The 19216-nt window shown below is 38.7% G+C and overlaps 1 protein-coding gene across 1 annotated transcript in view; it reads right to left on the reverse strand.

Annotated features, from left to right (window-relative positions):
* Positions 1-19216, reverse strand: part of Ltn1 (E3 ubiquitin-protein ligase listerin) — a 124662-nt gene that overhangs the window by 21193 nt on the left and 84253 nt on the right. The window contains exons 15-18 of the mRNA XM_081732734.1: positions 12105-12472; positions 10989-11244; positions 5551-5706; positions 474-614 (exon numbers count right to left, since the gene is read on the reverse strand). Coding sequence (XP_081588860.1) covers positions 474-614; positions 5551-5706; positions 10989-11244; positions 12105-12472 — 921 coding nt within the window. The remainder of the gene's footprint in view (positions 1-473; positions 615-5550; positions 5707-10988; positions 11245-12104; positions 12473-19216) is intronic.

The raw sequence follows: 19216 nt of genomic DNA on the forward strand, positions 1-19216 counted from the left end.
TGAAGGAAGTATTTAGCTTGTTTTCAACCTACACTAAAAAGACGGTGGAGGTTCAATGAGAGTTTGTCGATATTACTGGATCCTTATGGCCGAATTCTTAAATTTGAGCTATAGCTCTTAGCTTATATTGTTGTAAATACAAATATGGCTAAATTAAATTTAAAGAAATAATACAAAAAGAATTCTACACGAGAAAAGAGTAGACAGAAATATTGATATAGAAAATAATTTAAGGCCAACCATTCGATAATCCAATTCTACTAATAGATAAAAATTCAGACAAATACTTTTTGCACATCATGAACAAAACATTGCCCTGGCTCATATTCAGGCTGGCCAAAACAGCTTTAAAAATCTCATTATCAATATTTTAGATCACAAAAATTCTGTAACGAAATTTCTCATGGACTACCTAACAATTAATATTTTAAGCCTTTTTTTAAAAAAATAAATAGATAAATAAATATACTCACCGTAGCCACTGGGCATACTGGTACCTCAGTTCGGAATCAGCACTCGCACACATTTCGAGAAAAATTTTCCATACAAGCAGGTAAGCCATGGTGTACGTGTAAGTATCAGTGAAGGGTTGAACTTTGCAAGTATCACCAATTCTGAAATGGGAAGCACCCAATACTTTAACACTACATTCAAACATAGAGCTGAAAGTCATTGACAGTAACTGCTTCACATTATTATTATTATTATTATTATTATTATTATTATTATTATTATTATTATTATTATTATTATAAAACCAACTTAGACTATAAAAAATCGTTCAAGTGGACTAACGTTTAAAGTACCATCCCAGCTTCCTTAACTAATGAAATCTTGTCAGGATAGTCAGCTATGGGATTCGAACCAGGGACTTCTCTACTGCAAAGCAAGTGTGTTACCCATAAGTAATTTATACGCCATTCGGTTATATACGTCATGTTGTTTGAAGTTCAATATGACATTTACGCAATCAATTTAATTCACTTCAAGAGATATTGTTCTTCTTAAAACCTCCTTTCACTTTTTTCATTTATATGAAATTTCCTGTCCTCTGCCAAAGTAGTAAGTATGGAGATAAAGATTATTATTATTACTAACTATTATGGTTCACTATTTCCCGTGTACTTTATATATACTTAGGTACGATAAAAAGAAATTATCCCAATCTAATGCCCTTTAATTCCCACAGCTTTGTAATGTGATCGTTACTCTTAGATAAGAACGTGGAGAATATTCCATGAAAATCCCCCTACAGTAAGGAAACCGTGTTAGATATGGAATTGGAAACGCAAGTTGTGGCGTTGGAAAGAATCGAGTAACACAGCGATGATGTTAGAATCGGTCGCGTGGCCTGACACCCAAGAATTCGGGCTCCACATGTTTGGGCTCTGGTCCCTTCTATTCGATATCCAGTGGCGTATTTAGGGGCTTCCGGGCTTAATCACCCCGAAATTTTGTTTACTATATTAAAGTAAATGAAATATCTTGCAAAATTTTCACATTTCCTGGACTAAAGTTAGCAAATACCCCCCCCCCCCCTCCGAAACAAAATCGTAAATACGCCACTGTCATATTAAATATATTGTGCTGTTCCTTACTGACATGTAGCATCACAGTATTGTTTTCTAATATTCGGTTGAATAACATTCAGGCAGGATAATAAGAAACATTTGTGAAGAGAAAGCATGGAGAACAGGTCCGGATTGGCTACATCGAGGTCCCCTGGCGCTGATAGCTGCTTGGGCACTACAAACTGTTTGTAACGTCATTTTACATTTAAATTGCAAATCATTGTTAGGAAAATGTAAATGAGCTAGTAACTTTCAGTAATGATCCGTTTCATTACTGCAAGTTTCAAAAAGGTAAGATACACCTGTTATAGAAACACAAAACTGATCAAGAATCAATACATTAGAACATTAAGTTTTCACGTTAACAGTACTTATTTTAATAACATCAATTTCAATTCGTCACTTGGTTTGGCTGTTTCATCAACCACCAGATCATTGTCAATATTTGAAAACAAATCTCTTTCAACTGCAATAAGTATTAGAGGAGAAAGCATCTATTTGGTCATAGAGAACCTTAAACGATTCTTCACAATTTTTAGTTTGGAAAAAACCCTCTCGCAAGTTACTTGCGTACTGGGCAGAGTCATTATATTTTTAAAGTTGAATACAAATTTGGAAAGAGACCTGACCAGGAAGAAAGCTCATACACCATTTTGAATGCACACAATAAACATTTTTGAGGAGCTCTTCTCTTGGCTGTGGTATTCATATACAAGTTCATCGCATTGTTCGGAGTTATCATGTTCTTCACTGTTTTCAACATCTTCCTTTGCCTTTGAGGGGCTTTCAATTTGTAGAAGTGTGGAGTAATATATGGCAAACTGCTTCACTTCCTGTATAAGTTTCGATCTACTGCATTTCGTGAGTGTATAGACTTTCTGAAACACTTTTTCAGGGATTTCTTCGTTAGTTAGAATCTCATATTTTTGGGGGGGTCTAACAAAGAGCAGTCAAACCAAATATCCTTGTTTGGGACAATCTGTCAAAATTGCTGTTTATAGCCGAATCTAAAATAATGAAATATATTGTTTTCAATTTTAGAATCGGAGAAATCCGCCTACTATTATCTTCAGAGTTCACCACTCAGTTTTTTCCTCTGTGGGATTCCTTTTTTCTTGAAGGGAAGTTTTTGTTTCCATTTTGATGTCATTGTTTTTTTTTTTTAAAAAAATTTGAATTAACGAATGCACTTTCCCAATTTCTTTAGCAAATTGTCAAAGTTGTTTTTTATGTTTAAAAAACATAAAATTGATTATTTTAAAAAAAAACTACTTTATTTCTATGTTCAGCATTCGGCGTTATTCGTTTTTCTCCACGTTTCAACACTAAGGCCCCTGCGATCCCCTGGTAGCCAGCCTTGCCAATCCGGGTCTGATGGAGAATATGGCATCGACATCCTTTTTGGGCCCGATTTCTTGGGCTTGGAATCCAGGGCCAGATTTACGACATCACCAGTGTGCTCAGGGGAAACAGACCCTTTCTAATGCAACCACCTACGTAAAAAAAAACACCATGCTTCACTGGTGAATACAAGGGACCTGACCCTATATTTTCGGGACACGATATCTTGGGATATCAGGCCCCGAGCTCGATTTGTGACATCGCTGCTGTGTTCAGGGTACCACGATTTTTCTATTGCCACATCCCACGTCCAAGAGCTACACTCTCATTGCTGAATAGAAGGGACCCAACTCCAAACTTTAGGGCCCGATTTCTGGAGCTTCGGGCCCGTTCTCTAACATCACCACTGTCCTTAGGGGTCCATTATTTATTGCCACCACTCGCGTCCAACAACTCCATGTTTAACACAGTTTCCTTACCGTAGAAGAATCAGTTCCATGCTCTTTATATGGTATCGATTGCACATCACATTATTGAATACATAAGTTATGGGCGAGATTACAGTTTCGAGTTAATAACTTACATGACTTTTTGAGACTTTTTAATTGTCTTATTGATTTTTCAACGAACAAGGCTACTATGGGTTCGGCAGGGGCCCTCTTTCACTAGTGCTTCCCCCTTCACTAGCACTGAGACCAGTTAGTTACGCCACTAGTTACTATGAACGAGAACAGTTTTGAATTAGTTATAACTAATTGAGCAATATCTTAAAGTTATTTTTCAAAGGGCAGGGCCCACCCGGAAATTTCCGGGTATCCGGGCGGCCCAGTCCGCCTCTGCATACGGGCATATTAAGCCAAAAATCCACGGTCGATTCTCATTTAAGCCGCACTTCTTTACTCTGAATTTTTATATAGACCAGTGGTTCCCAACCTGAGGTGAGTGGAACGGTACTGAAGTACTGATACACAGAATGAAAGAGAGAATAAATAAATAATATTCACTGTATCTCCATCTGGAGGGGCCAAAGCGTGAAATAACTAGAATAAAAGGGAGGTACTTATTTATTTTTAAAAAATATCTTTTTACCCTATGAAACACTGAAGGGTGAAACGACATCACACAAGTAAAGCGTGTGCTAAAGGTGGAGCCCTGAAGGGGCATGGACGTTGGAAATTACAAAAGAAAAACGGGAAATATAAAAAATAAAGTTATAATAATAATAATAATAATAATAATAATAATAATAATAATAATAATAATAATAATAATAATAATAATAATAATAATAAAGATAATTTTGAGCATAAATGACGAATGACATACAGGTTGGGCGGAAGTGTCTCTCATGAAAACTACTTAAAATTTCTATATTTATATTAATGAATTCTCATAAAACAAAATGTCCTTTAATTTGTGTATGTCTTACGATACCGTTAGGATCATTTTATCTTTGCAGCTGTTGAAGATAACTCAAAATAACGCTCAGATGATCTCACAGTATGAAGTGTGGAGATCAGTTGTACAAGTGTAGAGATGGAAGTAGAGCATGCATGGCCCTCGTGCTACAATGCGCCTAAGGACTATACGGAGCTGCCATTCCAAACTGAAGACAACGGTATATCTGGCAGATATTCTTAGAAATGGTCATCCATTGTGTGTCAGCTTGTTCTAAGGGACATGATGAAGTAGATCAGTACCTTACAATGCTGGGAAATGAGGTATGGCTTATTCTATCTACATCTATGATCTCTTTAATTACACACAGTACACCACAATATTTCGCTTTTAACATCCGTGCCTGGTTTGACGAGCATTTGTAAGGACAATGGTTGGTCGTCGTGGTACCATGAATGGCCAGCACGGAGTCCTGACCAATTCTTCCGACTGTCTTTCTGTGAAGTTCGGTTAAGGAAGAGGTTTATATAGCACCAAACCACAAACTCTGGATCAGCTGGTCTGTGCTCACAATATACTACAAAACTTCTAAGTTGTAGCTCAAGTTTCTAAATGTTTGCAGAAGCTCGTGGACAATGCTAATGCCTACGTTAAATTTTATTTTGTTGTTCCATTCTGAGGTTCCCGTCAACATCTGTTGTTTCACCCTAATTAATTACTTTCTATTTAAAAAAGTCACGTCATATTTTCAACAGATACTCACTTTCCGACCACTCTGTGGGTATTGTATACAAAAAACGCGAATAGAAAACTCACAAAGATGAAAAATAAAATATTTATAATTTTAGATAACGTTGTTCCCAACATTTTCAAAAGCCTATGCAACAGATACTTTAAGAAAACATGAAATCTTTCAGTTTTGAGTCCCACAGTTATGCCGGTTTGGCTAAAGAAGACGACGATGATGAGAAATGAATGAAATGGTGGAATGAAAAAAGTGGAAGGAAACGGAAGAACCCTGAGAAAACCCACTCACACAGCGTTTGTTCACCTAAGTTCACTTGGGGCGAGCTGGGACCGAACCAAGGACCCCACGCACCAGAGGTGAACGCTCTATCACTGAGCCACAGCCAAATATTTTAAGAGTACCATGATAAGGAAAATGCGGTTGAAATAAAGAAGGTGCGTGCCAGCGATCAAGTCGTCATGTTTGGGGTTATACAAATATAATACTAATTACCTGAAGTCCATTAGCATAATATCAACAACGTTCTGCGTTTCTTCCAGTATATTTTGTAATTCAAACAGCAACAACTTCTCTTTAGAAATATCTTCCGAATCAGTTCCTGCTGCACTCAGCTTCTTCATGTCACTTTCTACCACATTAGGTACTAACCTGAAATATTAAAAAGTAACATAACCATACAAAGGAATATTCAATAAAATTAACACGAACGGCGAATTTCTGTTATTAAAACCAGTGCTATATATATATTATGCGACAAAAGAACCCCAACATTTCTATATATGGGCTTTTCTTTGTAAATATAAGATTAGCATAAGCATCTTGGACGCGGAGGAACCCAGGTTCCAGGTGAAGACTCATATAATTCGGAGTCCACGTTTTATACAGCTTCGCTGAAAAAAGTATGTTCAATTCTAGATCAACTAATCGATAGTTGCATTTTAAAAATTTGGAATAAACGTTTTACTTACTTAAGGATGTTATAGAATACATATTACATTGAAGAACAAACTTGTACTGAGCTGTCCCAGCAGAACAGGAGTGAACAATGTCAGTAAGTTTCCATTCCCGTGAGTTTTAATGTTTGACAGATTTGGTTTTTTACATATCCTAATTTTTTAACCATCCTTCATGTTTCTTATCCTTTTTGAAGTCTACCACAGGCTGATGAAGGAAGTAGCAGCTTCCGAAAGCCCTACCTGTTGCACGTAGAAGGAAATTTCTGCTACATATTCTTTGCGGTGAGTAATAGCCTTTCCGCTTTTTCTCAATGTACTGAGCTCTTTATCCGTATCCGTGAAAACTTCAGTGGTTTCATACGTGGAACTCTTTAAAGGAAAAACAATGCTTAAGTGTAGAAAAAAAATTGATCATTAAATCTTCTGGAAATTTTGTATATACACAGTATGTCTACTAAATTTTAAGACTCGCATTATCAGAAAATAATGAAGAAGAGACTACCTTGATTGGCTGCTAATCTTTAATATATGACCTTTCTTGTTGTACACAGGCAACTGCACGGTTGTATAATTTCTGGGTCCCTTTCTAGAAGTCCTCTTGTCCGACAGTTTTGAGTCTCTTCGTCACAGCTCTTTGGATGTCCCAAATTGAGTCAAAATGTTTTCCTTCCAACGTCATTTTGACCTTTGGAAACAAGAAATAAGCTGTGACCAGGTCAGGAGAGTAAGGCGAATGATTGAAGCTGTCACCTGTTTTGTTGCCAAAAATGTCCGTACTTCAATGTCTCTCTGTCGGACTGTAAGGCACAAATCTGAAATAAATCTTCCTCTTCTGTAGATCTTGTTCCAAGATCTTCCGAACAGTATCTTTAGCAATATTCAAGTCTTTCGCAATCATCCTGAGGGACTGACAACGATTTTTAGTCAGTTTTTTCCACACTTTTCCAACATTTTTGTCAGTTCGAACAGTTAACCGGGCGGCCAGGTTTAAGATTGTCCGTGACTGCCTCCCGACCCTCACGAAAACGACGATGTCACGCAAAAATGTTCGCTCGAGAAAGAGCATCATTGTTGTAAACTGTTTGAAACATGTCCATGGTCTTCGTGGCTGTTTTGCCAAGTATTATACAAAACTTGATGGCAACTCTCTGCTCTACTTCACTATTTATGACGAACAAAGAAAACACGGTTCATTGAGATCACTGTAACTCAGGAAATTCGGAACACAAATCGTGAATCTTCATACAATACACCATACCTCAGTACTAAAAGCTACATACAATAATCGCTTGGTGGCTCCAGCGGTTATTTTACAGTGTTGCCAGACTTGAAATTTAGTACACACACTGTGTACTTAACTAGAATTGTTCTTCCGATTACTCATGCTCCTTTTAAACTACGATTACCTCATTCCAGATTTAGACGATGTACTACTGAAAAAGACATCAGCGAATATCGAAAATTTTAGAACAGTACGTTTCTATTAATTCAATTGTTAAGTCGGGAGAATCGGATTCAAAAGTCGATCATATTTACTTGTACAACTATTACTATTTGCAACTATGTTCCAAATGTTTAGTTCATTCAAAAAAAGAAAAAAAGAAAAAAAAAATTAACAGCACAACTGTATCGCAAGATGCACAATTTAAACGATAGTATAAAGACATTATTGCAGAGATTAACTTATACTTAAGGGTCTTCCAAAGGAAATTTTAAAATTATTTGATGTTCCCCTTTCTTAGAAAATCCACTCCTCACAAATTTGAAAGAAAATAAGTAACACCGTGAACAAATAAACTAGAAATTTTATTGTAAACTACAACTTACTGTATCATACACACAACATATATATCAGTGGTGCCCACCCCCTTATGTCCATGACGCACCCCCCCTCAATTGTCTATCCATAGGTGTTCTTCCATGAAAAAAAAAAAAAACTTTTCGATTAATTTTTACACCCCCTCAAACATATGTATATAGGTTTTTAACCCCCCCAAATATTTCAATGACGCAGTTTGCGTCATAGCCCCCCCCCCTTGTGGGCACCCCTGTATATATAGAATTTGGATATAAGTAGGGAAAAACATTTCACGTGCATACTGAGCGAATCAATGTCTGTCTCCACGCTAAGTTTGATTTAAAAATTGGACGAGTTATTGTAGGTCCTTGTATTTTTTTTTTTTTTTTTTTTTTTTTTTTTTTTGTTTTTGTTTTTGAGAAAAGTCAAATGAAGAATAAAAATCAATGAAGTAATAAAATAATTGGTACGAAGGCACACAGGAAATTTATTAATATCACTTACTCTTGGGTTTGATTCCTGTTGATTCCTTGCACTATCTAACTCTCTCATGAATCCTTGTCACGAACAGAACAGTTTAACGTCCGACTATTATGTTCCTTAAGCTAAGGGATACGAATGATTAAAATAAGTTAATGATGATGGAAGAATTGGTGGAATGAGAAAATGGGAGGAAACTGGAGTATTCCGAGAAAACCCATGGACACGATACGAACAGAAAAGAAAATAAAGATTATGAAAAGCGGGTGAGACTAAAGCGAAAAGGTAACCAATGTGAGAAACGCCAATGTTGTGCACCTCTATTAACCTTTGGCTGTCTCAGCAGCTTCAGATCAGATATGGCTATTCTGCAATCAGGACTTACGCGGACTTGGGCGACTTCAGGCTTACTATCCTCAAAAGGGTTCGCATTCACTCATCTTAATAAGGCTCACGATGGCTCAAACTTGCATTCACTCAATGAGCCTCGCCTCGCCAACAGCTAAGGGTCACTATTTTGCAAATCACTCGCTATCCATCACGAAATACGTACCGAAAGTACGTGCCGTTCTGCTACAGTTTAAAAATTAATAAGGGCAGATTCATAATTGAATAGATGATTTGAGAAACGTCAGAAGTCGCAATGTGAATAATGCCGTAAGTCAATGATTTGTGACGTTTCTCAACTCAGGGATATTTGTTGCTGCTCGATATTGCACGAACTATTAGCATGACTTCTGACATATCACTACCCAACGGTGTAGCTACCCTTCAAGATTCAACGCTGCATGTAAACTCATTTTCGACATATGGCTGACTTATGACGTTTCTGAAATTAGCGATTCAATTATGCCTGAATCAGTTTTAGACTTTAAGGCTTAATTGTCCAAAGTGTTTTAAGCTTCTTTGATATATATATATATATATATATATATATATGCATTTTGATACTGACATGAAATGACGGATTTCACCATAGACTTTCCTAATCAACATTTTGTCAACATGTTATGAAAAAGATATTGATATTCATCGTAAATTGAAAAATGTTTGTGGGAACATTGCCCTTGCTAACTGTACTGTGCGAAAGTGCGACCAGGAATTTACAGGGGAGGGGGGAAGGCGACTAAAGTTCTGCCAAGGAACGGAAACCCATTTTTTCTACAACCTTAGAAATCACTACTCCTGTTGAAACCCTTGCTCATGGAGGACAAAAAGCTAACTGTTGAGGATACCTGTAACCTTACAGGATTCTCTCTTTGCATCCTGGAAACAATGTTGACACACCACCGCAAGTCCTAAAGGTTGGTTCTCAGTAAGTTTCTCGATAGCTGGATGAAGATAAGATAGTTATTTCGATAAGAGAGCTTTTTGCAGGATAAACACATTCACTATGCTCCCAAGAATTATCCCCCAATGACCTCTATCCATTTTCTAAACTGAAAGATTCATTGCAAGACTGACGTTTTCAGTCCACAAGTGTCTTCGGAAGTGACATTTTCCAGCGTCTAAAACATACTGCACAAGAAGACTTTCTTATGCTTTTGATACTGACATCCGAAGACTGCAATGGTGTGCAGAAATGGGTGGGAATTGTGTTGAAAACCGACAGAAATAGTGAAGTCAAAAGTTGAAAACTGCGGGAGTTATGGAAAACGGCATGTACTTTTGGTACGCACCTCGTACAGCGCTCGTGGTTACACGTTAGGATTAAGATTGGGAATTAGATTTCAGGGCTTTCAGTATCCATCACTATTTAGCTCCTCAGCGATTACACTATCCGGAGAAATGGGATAGGGAAAAAGCGGCTCAAAACCTTCATGGTGCGAATGATTAAAAAAAAAAAAAAAAAAAAAAACTTTAGTCAGAATTGCTAGCCTGAAAACGTTTTTATTTTCAATCGATTGTCCCTAACAGGAACTCAACCCAGGACTGCTCGCACCAAAGGTGAGTGCGTTAGCAACTACGCTACGCAGGGCTTTGCGTGCTCATACATCTTGGACTCCGAATGAACACGTGACTTTGGACGTATCTGCTCTACGCACGATGAAAAAATCAAATGAAATCTTTAGTTTTACGTCCCATGGTTATGTCGGCTATTTTAAAGGAGACGATGATGATGAGAAATGAGTGAACTGGTGGAATGAAGAAAGTGGGAGGAAACGGGAGAACCCGGAGAAAACCTACGAACACGGTGTTTGTCCACCACAAAGCTTATTTGGCGCGAGCTGGGATCGAAGCAAGAACCCCATGCACCAGAGGTGAACGCTCTACCACTCAGCCACCGCGGCCCCTCCACACACGATAACTAAGCACCACTGTGCCGTTGATACTTTAATGCTTTTTCCTTCTACTTTTAATTACTAGTTTGGCCGCCGTTGGTGCACGGGGTCCTTGGTTCGATCCCATCTCGCACACAAAGTGAGCTTTGTGGTGGACAAACATTATGTGCGTGGGTTTTCTCGGGATTCTCCCGTTTCCTCTTACTTTCTCCATTCTACCATTTTCATTTATTTATCATCACAGTTCCTTTAGCTTAGCCTGTATAATCGTGGGACGTAAAACTTAAAGACTTCATTTCATTTTTAATAACTAGCTGTCCAAAGCTCCAAGCGAAAGGCAAAAGGTAAATAACACAAGAGACCTAAATGAAGTGAAAGCACGATTAAATAGATTAAAGATACTGAAATACTTACTTCATCAAAGTCTGGAAAGAAATTACTTGTAGCTGTTTGACGGACGAGTACAAATGAGCTGAGAAATAAGCTATCAACGGCTGCAACTTGTCATCGCCGCTGGACGCTTCATCTTTCGTAAAGAGATGGACATGCTGCACCAGCCAGGAGCTTGGGATTCCTCTCAGAGCTTCACAAACCATTTTCATTAGAAAAACGACTTCATTCGACGGCTCTACTTGATGATGGACCATTTCCACGTGATGTGCTGTTTTTCCTACGGATTTAAAAGAACTTTCTTTTAATTTAATGTTTTTGCTTATCTCACTCGCTTATGTAGGGTAAATGTGACACTAGTTTTAGAATTACTCGCAATAAGTAGAAGGCTTGAAGCTCAAACGCGTCCAATATGACGGCAACAAAAGAAGGCACTTGTCTGCAATTATTTAGTGTCTCCTTTCAACCCGACAAATGTCAAAATACGCTTGACTATGGAAACCACATCATATTGTCAATATCCAAAATCGAACTCGGATCTCCCGCAACAGGTAAATAAATGTTCGATCACAGAAAGAGGAGAAGAGATTAAACACGAAATGAATAAACAAGTGGAGCAGAGGGAAAAGTCAAAATGAAAGACAAAGTATATGCGGGCACATTTGCCAGACAGAATAGTATTCTGGAAATTTCTTTTCTTCTTCTTCTTCTTCTTCTTCTTCTTATTATTATTATTATTATTATTATTATTATTATTATTATTATTATTATTATTATTATTATTATTATTGTAGTAGTAAGCAGTACCTTCAGCTCAATTGTAGCGAAAATATTACATGACTGACGATTTTTTAAATTTATTTATTTATTTATTTATTTATTTATTTATTCTCTTTCTTTCTTTCTTTCTTACTTACACTCTCTTTTTTTTTCCAAATCGGACTGCGTTTGAAATTCTAGTATAATTTTAAGTCTCTGAGGACGATATTTAATTTACTTATTTGATATTTATTTTATTATGATATTATAATATTATTATTATTCTTTTCTTAACTGAAACTATTGTATGGGGTCCATTATTATTATTATTATAGCAATTGTCAATAATAAGCCTACTGGTAAATCGTAGTAGCCACCTACCAGCAATATGAGTGAACAAAGAGCATAGCCCAACATAAACATGTTCAGCAAAGAATTCATTCCATTCGGTGAGCAGCTGCTGAGGATATTTTTCCCTCTCCTTTTCATCTCGCTCCAACTTCTCCACAAACGCCGTGACGGAGCTGATTAACTGGCAGACTGTTCCTAAAAACGGAAGGACGCTTCTGTTGGAGGGGACGCTTTTGAGACTAAGGCCAACGCTTTTCGCCCACGATGCTAAGGAGCAAAGGATGAAGTCCCATTGATGGCTCTTCAGTGAGGAAGGCACTTTCGTTACAACGGCTTTTAGGAATTTCATTACTTCAATTATCAGGTGCAATTCTTTCCAGTCTCGGGAGCTCACATCACTGCAAGAAATAATTACAAATATCAATCATACAATATTTATTCAGATCAATTGTTCCCAAAGTGAACGATATAGAATATTTTATTGTCATTAAGTCTGTATACAGACAATAAACAACGTCAAATGAACTTATACAGGTAAATTTGTTAACCTACCCCAATATTTTTATCTTCCTCAAACTCCTTAATATTATAATAGGGTATAGCAACTAGCCAATCATACATTTTGCTTTTAAATTGAGCAATAGATAAATTTTGATAGTACGCTATACGATATATATCAACTTGTTTCGAAGATCTTGTATCATATGAATGAATATCTTGTTTATGCTGTATATCTGGCATTTTTGTTCCACACATACTAAAATGATTTCTGAATTTCTTTGAAAGAACCCTCTAAAATAGTTCCATATGGGACTAAATTAAGCCAGGAGAAAAAATAGCTCCATTGAATAATATTAAATGGTGCCTCAAGCGACCTAAAGTCTAGAATCCGATTACAATACATAGTATATGGGAAAATCTAGAATAAACTCATGCAATTTAGAGACGACAAAAGGGAATGCGAAGATATCCTGGATAATATAAATAGAAGAAGAAACATACTTAAGTTTGTATAATACTGTCATAGCGGCCATCTTGAAGTCCGCCATCTTGGATTCAGGTCAAAATTTTCAAATAGGAAGACGGTCATGTGGCATATTGTTTTGAGGTAGCGTTTTAGCAGAAGCACAAATCTGGAACTATTTTAAAGATAGCTTTAGTCGTTTAAGAATTATTACCTGTGAAAAGATTTCTTCTTTTCAGAGGTAATAATCCTTACACGACTAAAAGTAAAGACATGAGTTTGGCGCGAAAAGAACGAAAGGGATATGCATGGCTTCAAAAGGAAGAGGAACGCGAAAGAAAATGCACTTCTAAAATGAGTTGTTTCAACTTTATACACCAAAAGACACGGAGATAAGCAGTTCAAGTAATGAAGAGGAAAACCCAGTTGAGAATGTTACAGAAAATGTAAATATAGATGCGTGTGCGCCCGGACCCTCCAAGAGATATAAAAGGAGAAAAACTTATTTTATTACTTCAAGGCAGGTTGCTGCTCTTGATCAATACAAAGTCACTGATAAAGCAGCAATATATACAGAGGTTGTTCAGCCTACGTTTGGCCGATTTCGTTCCTTCACCCTCCCGGGCAGAATGGACTCACCCGACCTGGCTCGTAGCGTCCTGCAGTGTTGTGCAGTGGCTTCCTGGGAACGGAGTTGCTTTTGTGCGGACAATAACGCACAAAACAGGACCATTGTTGTGAGTGTTGTGTTAAATTTGTTTCCAACTGTGTGAGTTTCCGCTCTGTGATCAAAATGCCGCCCAAACTAAGCCGGTTTTGGGAAGGCTATGTTGCGGCTCTTTATGACGCCCACTTTAGTGTTTCTATCATTAGAAAACAGTGCAAGAAGAATGGTCGCAACATCAGTTTAAGTGGAATAAAAAGTGTTATTAAAAAGTACAAGGGCAACGAAGCTCCACCATTTGGATCACCAACGAAATTGTCTAAGAACCGGGAATCCATCAAGGCCACCTCCACCACGCAGAGAAAACTTCGCAAAATGGCAATGCAAGAAAATCCGCCAACACAAAGGTGTATGGCTAATCGTCTTGGGGACTGTGAGCCGGATGTTACACCATCAACTCAAGCTGGAAAAAGTCATGAAAGCTCGCAACCATCTTCTCAAGGATGCCCACCAAAAGGAACGAAAGTGTAATGCCCAGAAGCTGCACGAACGGCATCTGGCAAAACAAAGGTGGATGTACGTCGTAACGCTCGATGAAGCATGGATTTACCTTTCCGACTGCGGCAAACTGAGAGCCATCACGTACCGAGAGAAAGGCGCCAAGAACTTCAGAAGACTTTCCATGTCTGTAAAGAACCTGTGTCCTTCCCAAAAGGGTTTATGGTCGTTACTGGCTACTGTTACGGAGGTAAACTGAAGATTCGTAGGATGGCGAAGAACTGCAAAATAAATTCGCAGTATTTTCAGGAGCAGATCATGCGGCCGATCTACGAGCATGAGATTCCAACAATGTACGGAAATGACGCCAATCTCGTGCGCATTCACATGGACAAGGCCTCATCACATACCTCACGATCGTCCCTCGCATTCTACAGGGAGATGGAGAAGGCAAGTGGTATACAGGTGATACCTTTCAATGAGGTACCTCTTAAATCTCCAGATGCAAGTACTATGGACTATTGTGGATTTGGATGGCTGAAGCGGGCTTTGGGAAAACGGCTTTAAAAATATTTCTCTTTCGCCAATAATTTCGTTTAATGAAGGAAATAGAAACGGGTCTTCGGAGAGTATGCATTTTTCTGAACGACTATATGTTCAAGCTTGATTTAAATGTGATCAAGTATCCCATTCACCATTACAAGGCCTGCAATTTTTGAAAGGTTAGTACAGTCATAGACAAATAGATGCTGAATTATCTGAAGTGTCTCTTTCTAAATTATCTCAGCATCTTTTTTTTCTTTCTTTTGTCTGAGGAAGGAGACACTTCTGGACAGGGTGTTGACATGTGATGAGAAGTGGGTCGTGTACGAAGCTCAGCGTCATCATCACTGGTGGACTCCTCGCGGCGTTATGCATCGGGAACTGCTACCAGCTGGTCAGAGCATCAATGCAACTGTGTACCGTCAGCAGTTGACTTGTGTTCAAGAAAAATTCAAAACTCTGGAGCCAGCACTTCTGAATCGTAAAGGGGTCCTCCTGTTACAGGACAACGCTAAGTCCCACGTGGCTAGGATAACCCGGGACACAATTCTACGCCTGGGATGAAAAGCACTATTGCATCCGCCATATTCTCCGGACATTGCACCGTTCGATTATCACCTGTTCTATTTCTTGGACAATCACCTTAGAGGGCACCAGTTCAAATCCCTAGTAGAGGTGCAAAATGCACTTGACACTTTCTTCGCTTCACGGCCCATCAAGTTCTATCGCGATGGAATCCATAGCCTTCCAGAATGTTAGCAGAAGGTCGTCGATTCTGATAGGGAATATTTTTGATCTTCCAGATAGTCTTAGGTGACATATAGATGTTCGAAAGTGGTGGGTGAAAAAGCGACAGAACTTTCTTAGTTACCTTTATATTCAGGAAAGGGAAGCAGTGGTCTAGAGCTGAATTAAAATAAGGGATGATGCTGAAAGAAGCAGAATTTTTAAAAAATGGTGGTGAAACCATAAAGAAAGAACAATCAGAAGAGAACTGAAAAGGAAATGAAATCTTTAAGTTAATAGCCTTAAGCTGTTAGTAGCCTTATTGAAGGCAGAATCTACTACCCCGACATAAGAAAATAGATACCTTTAAACTGATTGTGTGGTCATTGCTACCTGCCACTGAACAGAAGGAACTATATATGATACTGAAATAAGTATTTGGTGAAGCAGGCTCCCTTTCTCAGACATAAAGCGTAAGTAAGTGACATGGTGTCCATTAAGTATAATGACAGGTGGTATTTGTCACAGTGTGTCTTAAGTAACCACTGTTTGTTTGTTGCTCTGCAATCTTAGTTGTAGGGGAAGCCTCCAAGCCACGGCACAGCTTCAATTCTATTTGACTTTTTCAGTGAGTAGTCAGCTCTGTACAACCATCTTTGAACTATATGGCGTCCTATGACAGTTCGCCTATTTGGAAGAAGGATAGCAATCTACAGTGCAACACTTTTATGTATGTATCATCCTTTAAAAAAAGATTACTACAACCATCTCTCCAGATCCCCAACACCCCAGATCCCCTACAACCATCTCCCCAACACCATGACACTTATGCTGCTGTTTCATCGCAAGTTGACTGAATTCGAGAATCGTGGTATTTGGACCGCTTCTACACTTACTGTAACCGCTACTAGAGAACTGGCAAAATCGGCTCTCATTCCAGAATGTAGCATTGTTCCAAAAGTATTGTCGCGTGCTGCAAATGGCGGCGGCCTGATTTTGTCTCCATATCATTTGTGATTTTGTACGCAGAGGCTTGTTTTTAGAGATTCGTCGTTACATTCCCGCATTAAGCAAATACCATTAGACGCTTGATGCCGATCTGTCAATCTCAACTGTAATGTCATTGGCAGAGCTCTTGGACTCCTGACGTCCGCATTTATCAGGCGTGGCGTTGATGATGGTCCAACGAATCTTCAATCAACACATGTTTCTCCGTCCCGTTTGAACTACACTATACGAGAAGTATCAAAAAGTTCGTGCAATCATCACTCTAGAGAACTCTTGAGTCCACGATGGTATTAGTCCTTCTGTATGCAGTCATGTGCCTAGCGACATATTTTTGCCAACGGTTCTTCACTATCCGCAAGCTCGTTTTGTAGAAGTTTGTAGTTTGGCTTTGAAGCCACAGTTCAACCTCAGAAATGACGTCATCCCTACTGTCAAAATGGCATCCTCTGAGTGGACGTTTCATTTCTGGGAAGACAAAGAAGCCATTAGGCCCGGTGAGTATGGGGTGGGGCAATATTTCATATCTTAATTCCACTGCCTTCATCATGGATGCATGGGCAGAATGAGCCGGTACATTGTCTGACAATGACCAATCTACGACGTTTCTTCTTCAGTTCCTCTCGTAACTTAGTCAGGAGAGGGAATAATAGGTGCTGGTTATAGTTTGCATCTGTGGTAGGCAATCTGTCATGATGATCCCTTCACAGCCCCAGAAAACAGGAAGTATCACCCTGGCGGCAGACTTCTGCACTCGTGGCCTTTTAGGGCTGGAGGAGGAGGAGGGGTGTTTCCATTGTTTGCTCATTTCCTTTGTTTCTGGGTCATAAAGATAAACCCAACTTTTTTTTAGCCATTGTCATTAGTCTGCCGAAAAAGGCCTTTTCATCCACCTCACAGCGATGCAACATTTCTCTTGCAGCGTCCTCGAGATTTCTCTTCAGGGAAGATGTAAGCAGTCATGACACCTACCGTACTGACACTTTCTGAACACTTTCTGATGCAGCTGGTTGTGGATGATATTCCAGGCAGATCCATAACTCATACCTATTGCACATGTAACACTTTCAATAGTTATCCTGTCTTGTGTTATGATCTCAACTTTCTCCGTCAAGGCGGCATCAGTGAAAGATGGTCTTCCAGACGTAGAGGCGTCGGCGGTGGCCAGTATGTCCAGTTTGGAATTACCATTTCCACTTTGATACCATCTCATAGGATGTACTTTTATCTCCACAGAATTGTTTTATCTTTTCGTGGATCTGCTTTGCTGATTTCCTCTGAAGACGGAGGAACTTAATGATGCTCCGTGCATCAAGCTTGTCAATCATCACACCTTCAGTGATTTACCTGAAAAAGAAAATTTTCTAACAAGTCCTGAATTTGCATGGTTAACATACAAAGACCTAACTATAAAATGCATGTCCGAGGAGGTTCGTACTTGGTCACCTTCTAGGTGATTGCACTAACTTTTTGATACCTTCTCGTAATTCTGTTTACAGTTCCTAACGGTGTATGTAACACAGTATTGACGGTGTGGTGACTTCTACTACACTCCCAATTATGCGATCTCGGGTAAACTCTTTCAGCCCTTCACAACCACTTTACGCGTTACCACTACTACTGCATGCTCACACAACCACCTATACCAAACTCATCGGCCGTTAGTATTCGATCGGATTTCACGAAATTATGTACTTTGGAGGTGTCTATACTTCTGTCAGGGTAGTGTACAGGTAACTGAAACACAGAAATTCCAAAGTGCACATAGAAAGCAGAATTACTTAACAGAAAATAGTAGAAACATTACCACACAATACTGAAAACATACACTACATGCTCTCTCACTTAACTCTTCACATGACCAGTATAAATGAAAGAAAGAACAACAATTTTAGGGGGAAAAATGACTCAAAAGATTGCGATCTTGTCCAATCAGGATCAGTTTTTGGATCAGGGGTCACAAAATTTTTGAACAGCCCCTAAATCGAGTTTTCGTATTTTCTACGGAATAAGTTAATCATACTGAGCTAAGTAATAGTTTGGGTTTGGCTACACTATACGTAGTTCTCCAGGTATAAGAAGGAAAAGCATTTACGAAGAATGATAGTAAAAATAAGCAATTTTTTTTTTTTTTTTAAATGGCAAGGATAAGGATAAATGTGTGCAAAACAAACCAATGGAAAATGAAATGAAATGAAATTTTTAAGTTTTACGTCCCACGATTATGCCGGGTAGGCTAAAGGAAACGGTGGTGATGAAAAATGAGTGAAATAGTAGAACGAAGAAAGTGCGAGGAAACGGGACGACCTCGAGGAAACCCAAGTACAAGGTGTTTGTCCACCACAAAGTTCACTTGGTTCGGGCTGGGATCAAACCAGAGACTTCATACATCAGAGGTGAACGCTCTACCACTGAGCCACCGCGGCCTCTTGAGATGGATATTATAGACAGTTAAAACCAAGGTAAGATTCGCTAATAGGACGGCCACGTAAGCGTCTTTGAATCTCTGTGGCCGACACGGAGGAATCTGGCGATACTTACATAGGAAGCTGTGATGAAATGTACTGTTGTCAATGGGTATGTGTTGCGGGAGAAGTTTATGAAGAATTGGGCGCTCACCGTTGATGCGGATTGACAGAGGAATCAGAATTTCGCTAACGTATAAGGCTGGACGGCGGATGCATTATGGTGTGCTCTTAAGAATTTAAGAGTGCATTTAAGGTAGTAGTGATTACGTAACTC

Source organism: Thermobia domestica, chromosome 1 (genome assembly GCF_964235325.1).
Source record: "Thermobia domestica chromosome 1, izTheDome1.hap1.1, whole genome shotgun sequence".
In the NCBI taxonomy this organism is placed as follows: domain Eukaryota; kingdom Metazoa; phylum Arthropoda; class Insecta; order Zygentoma; family Lepismatidae; genus Thermobia; species Thermobia domestica.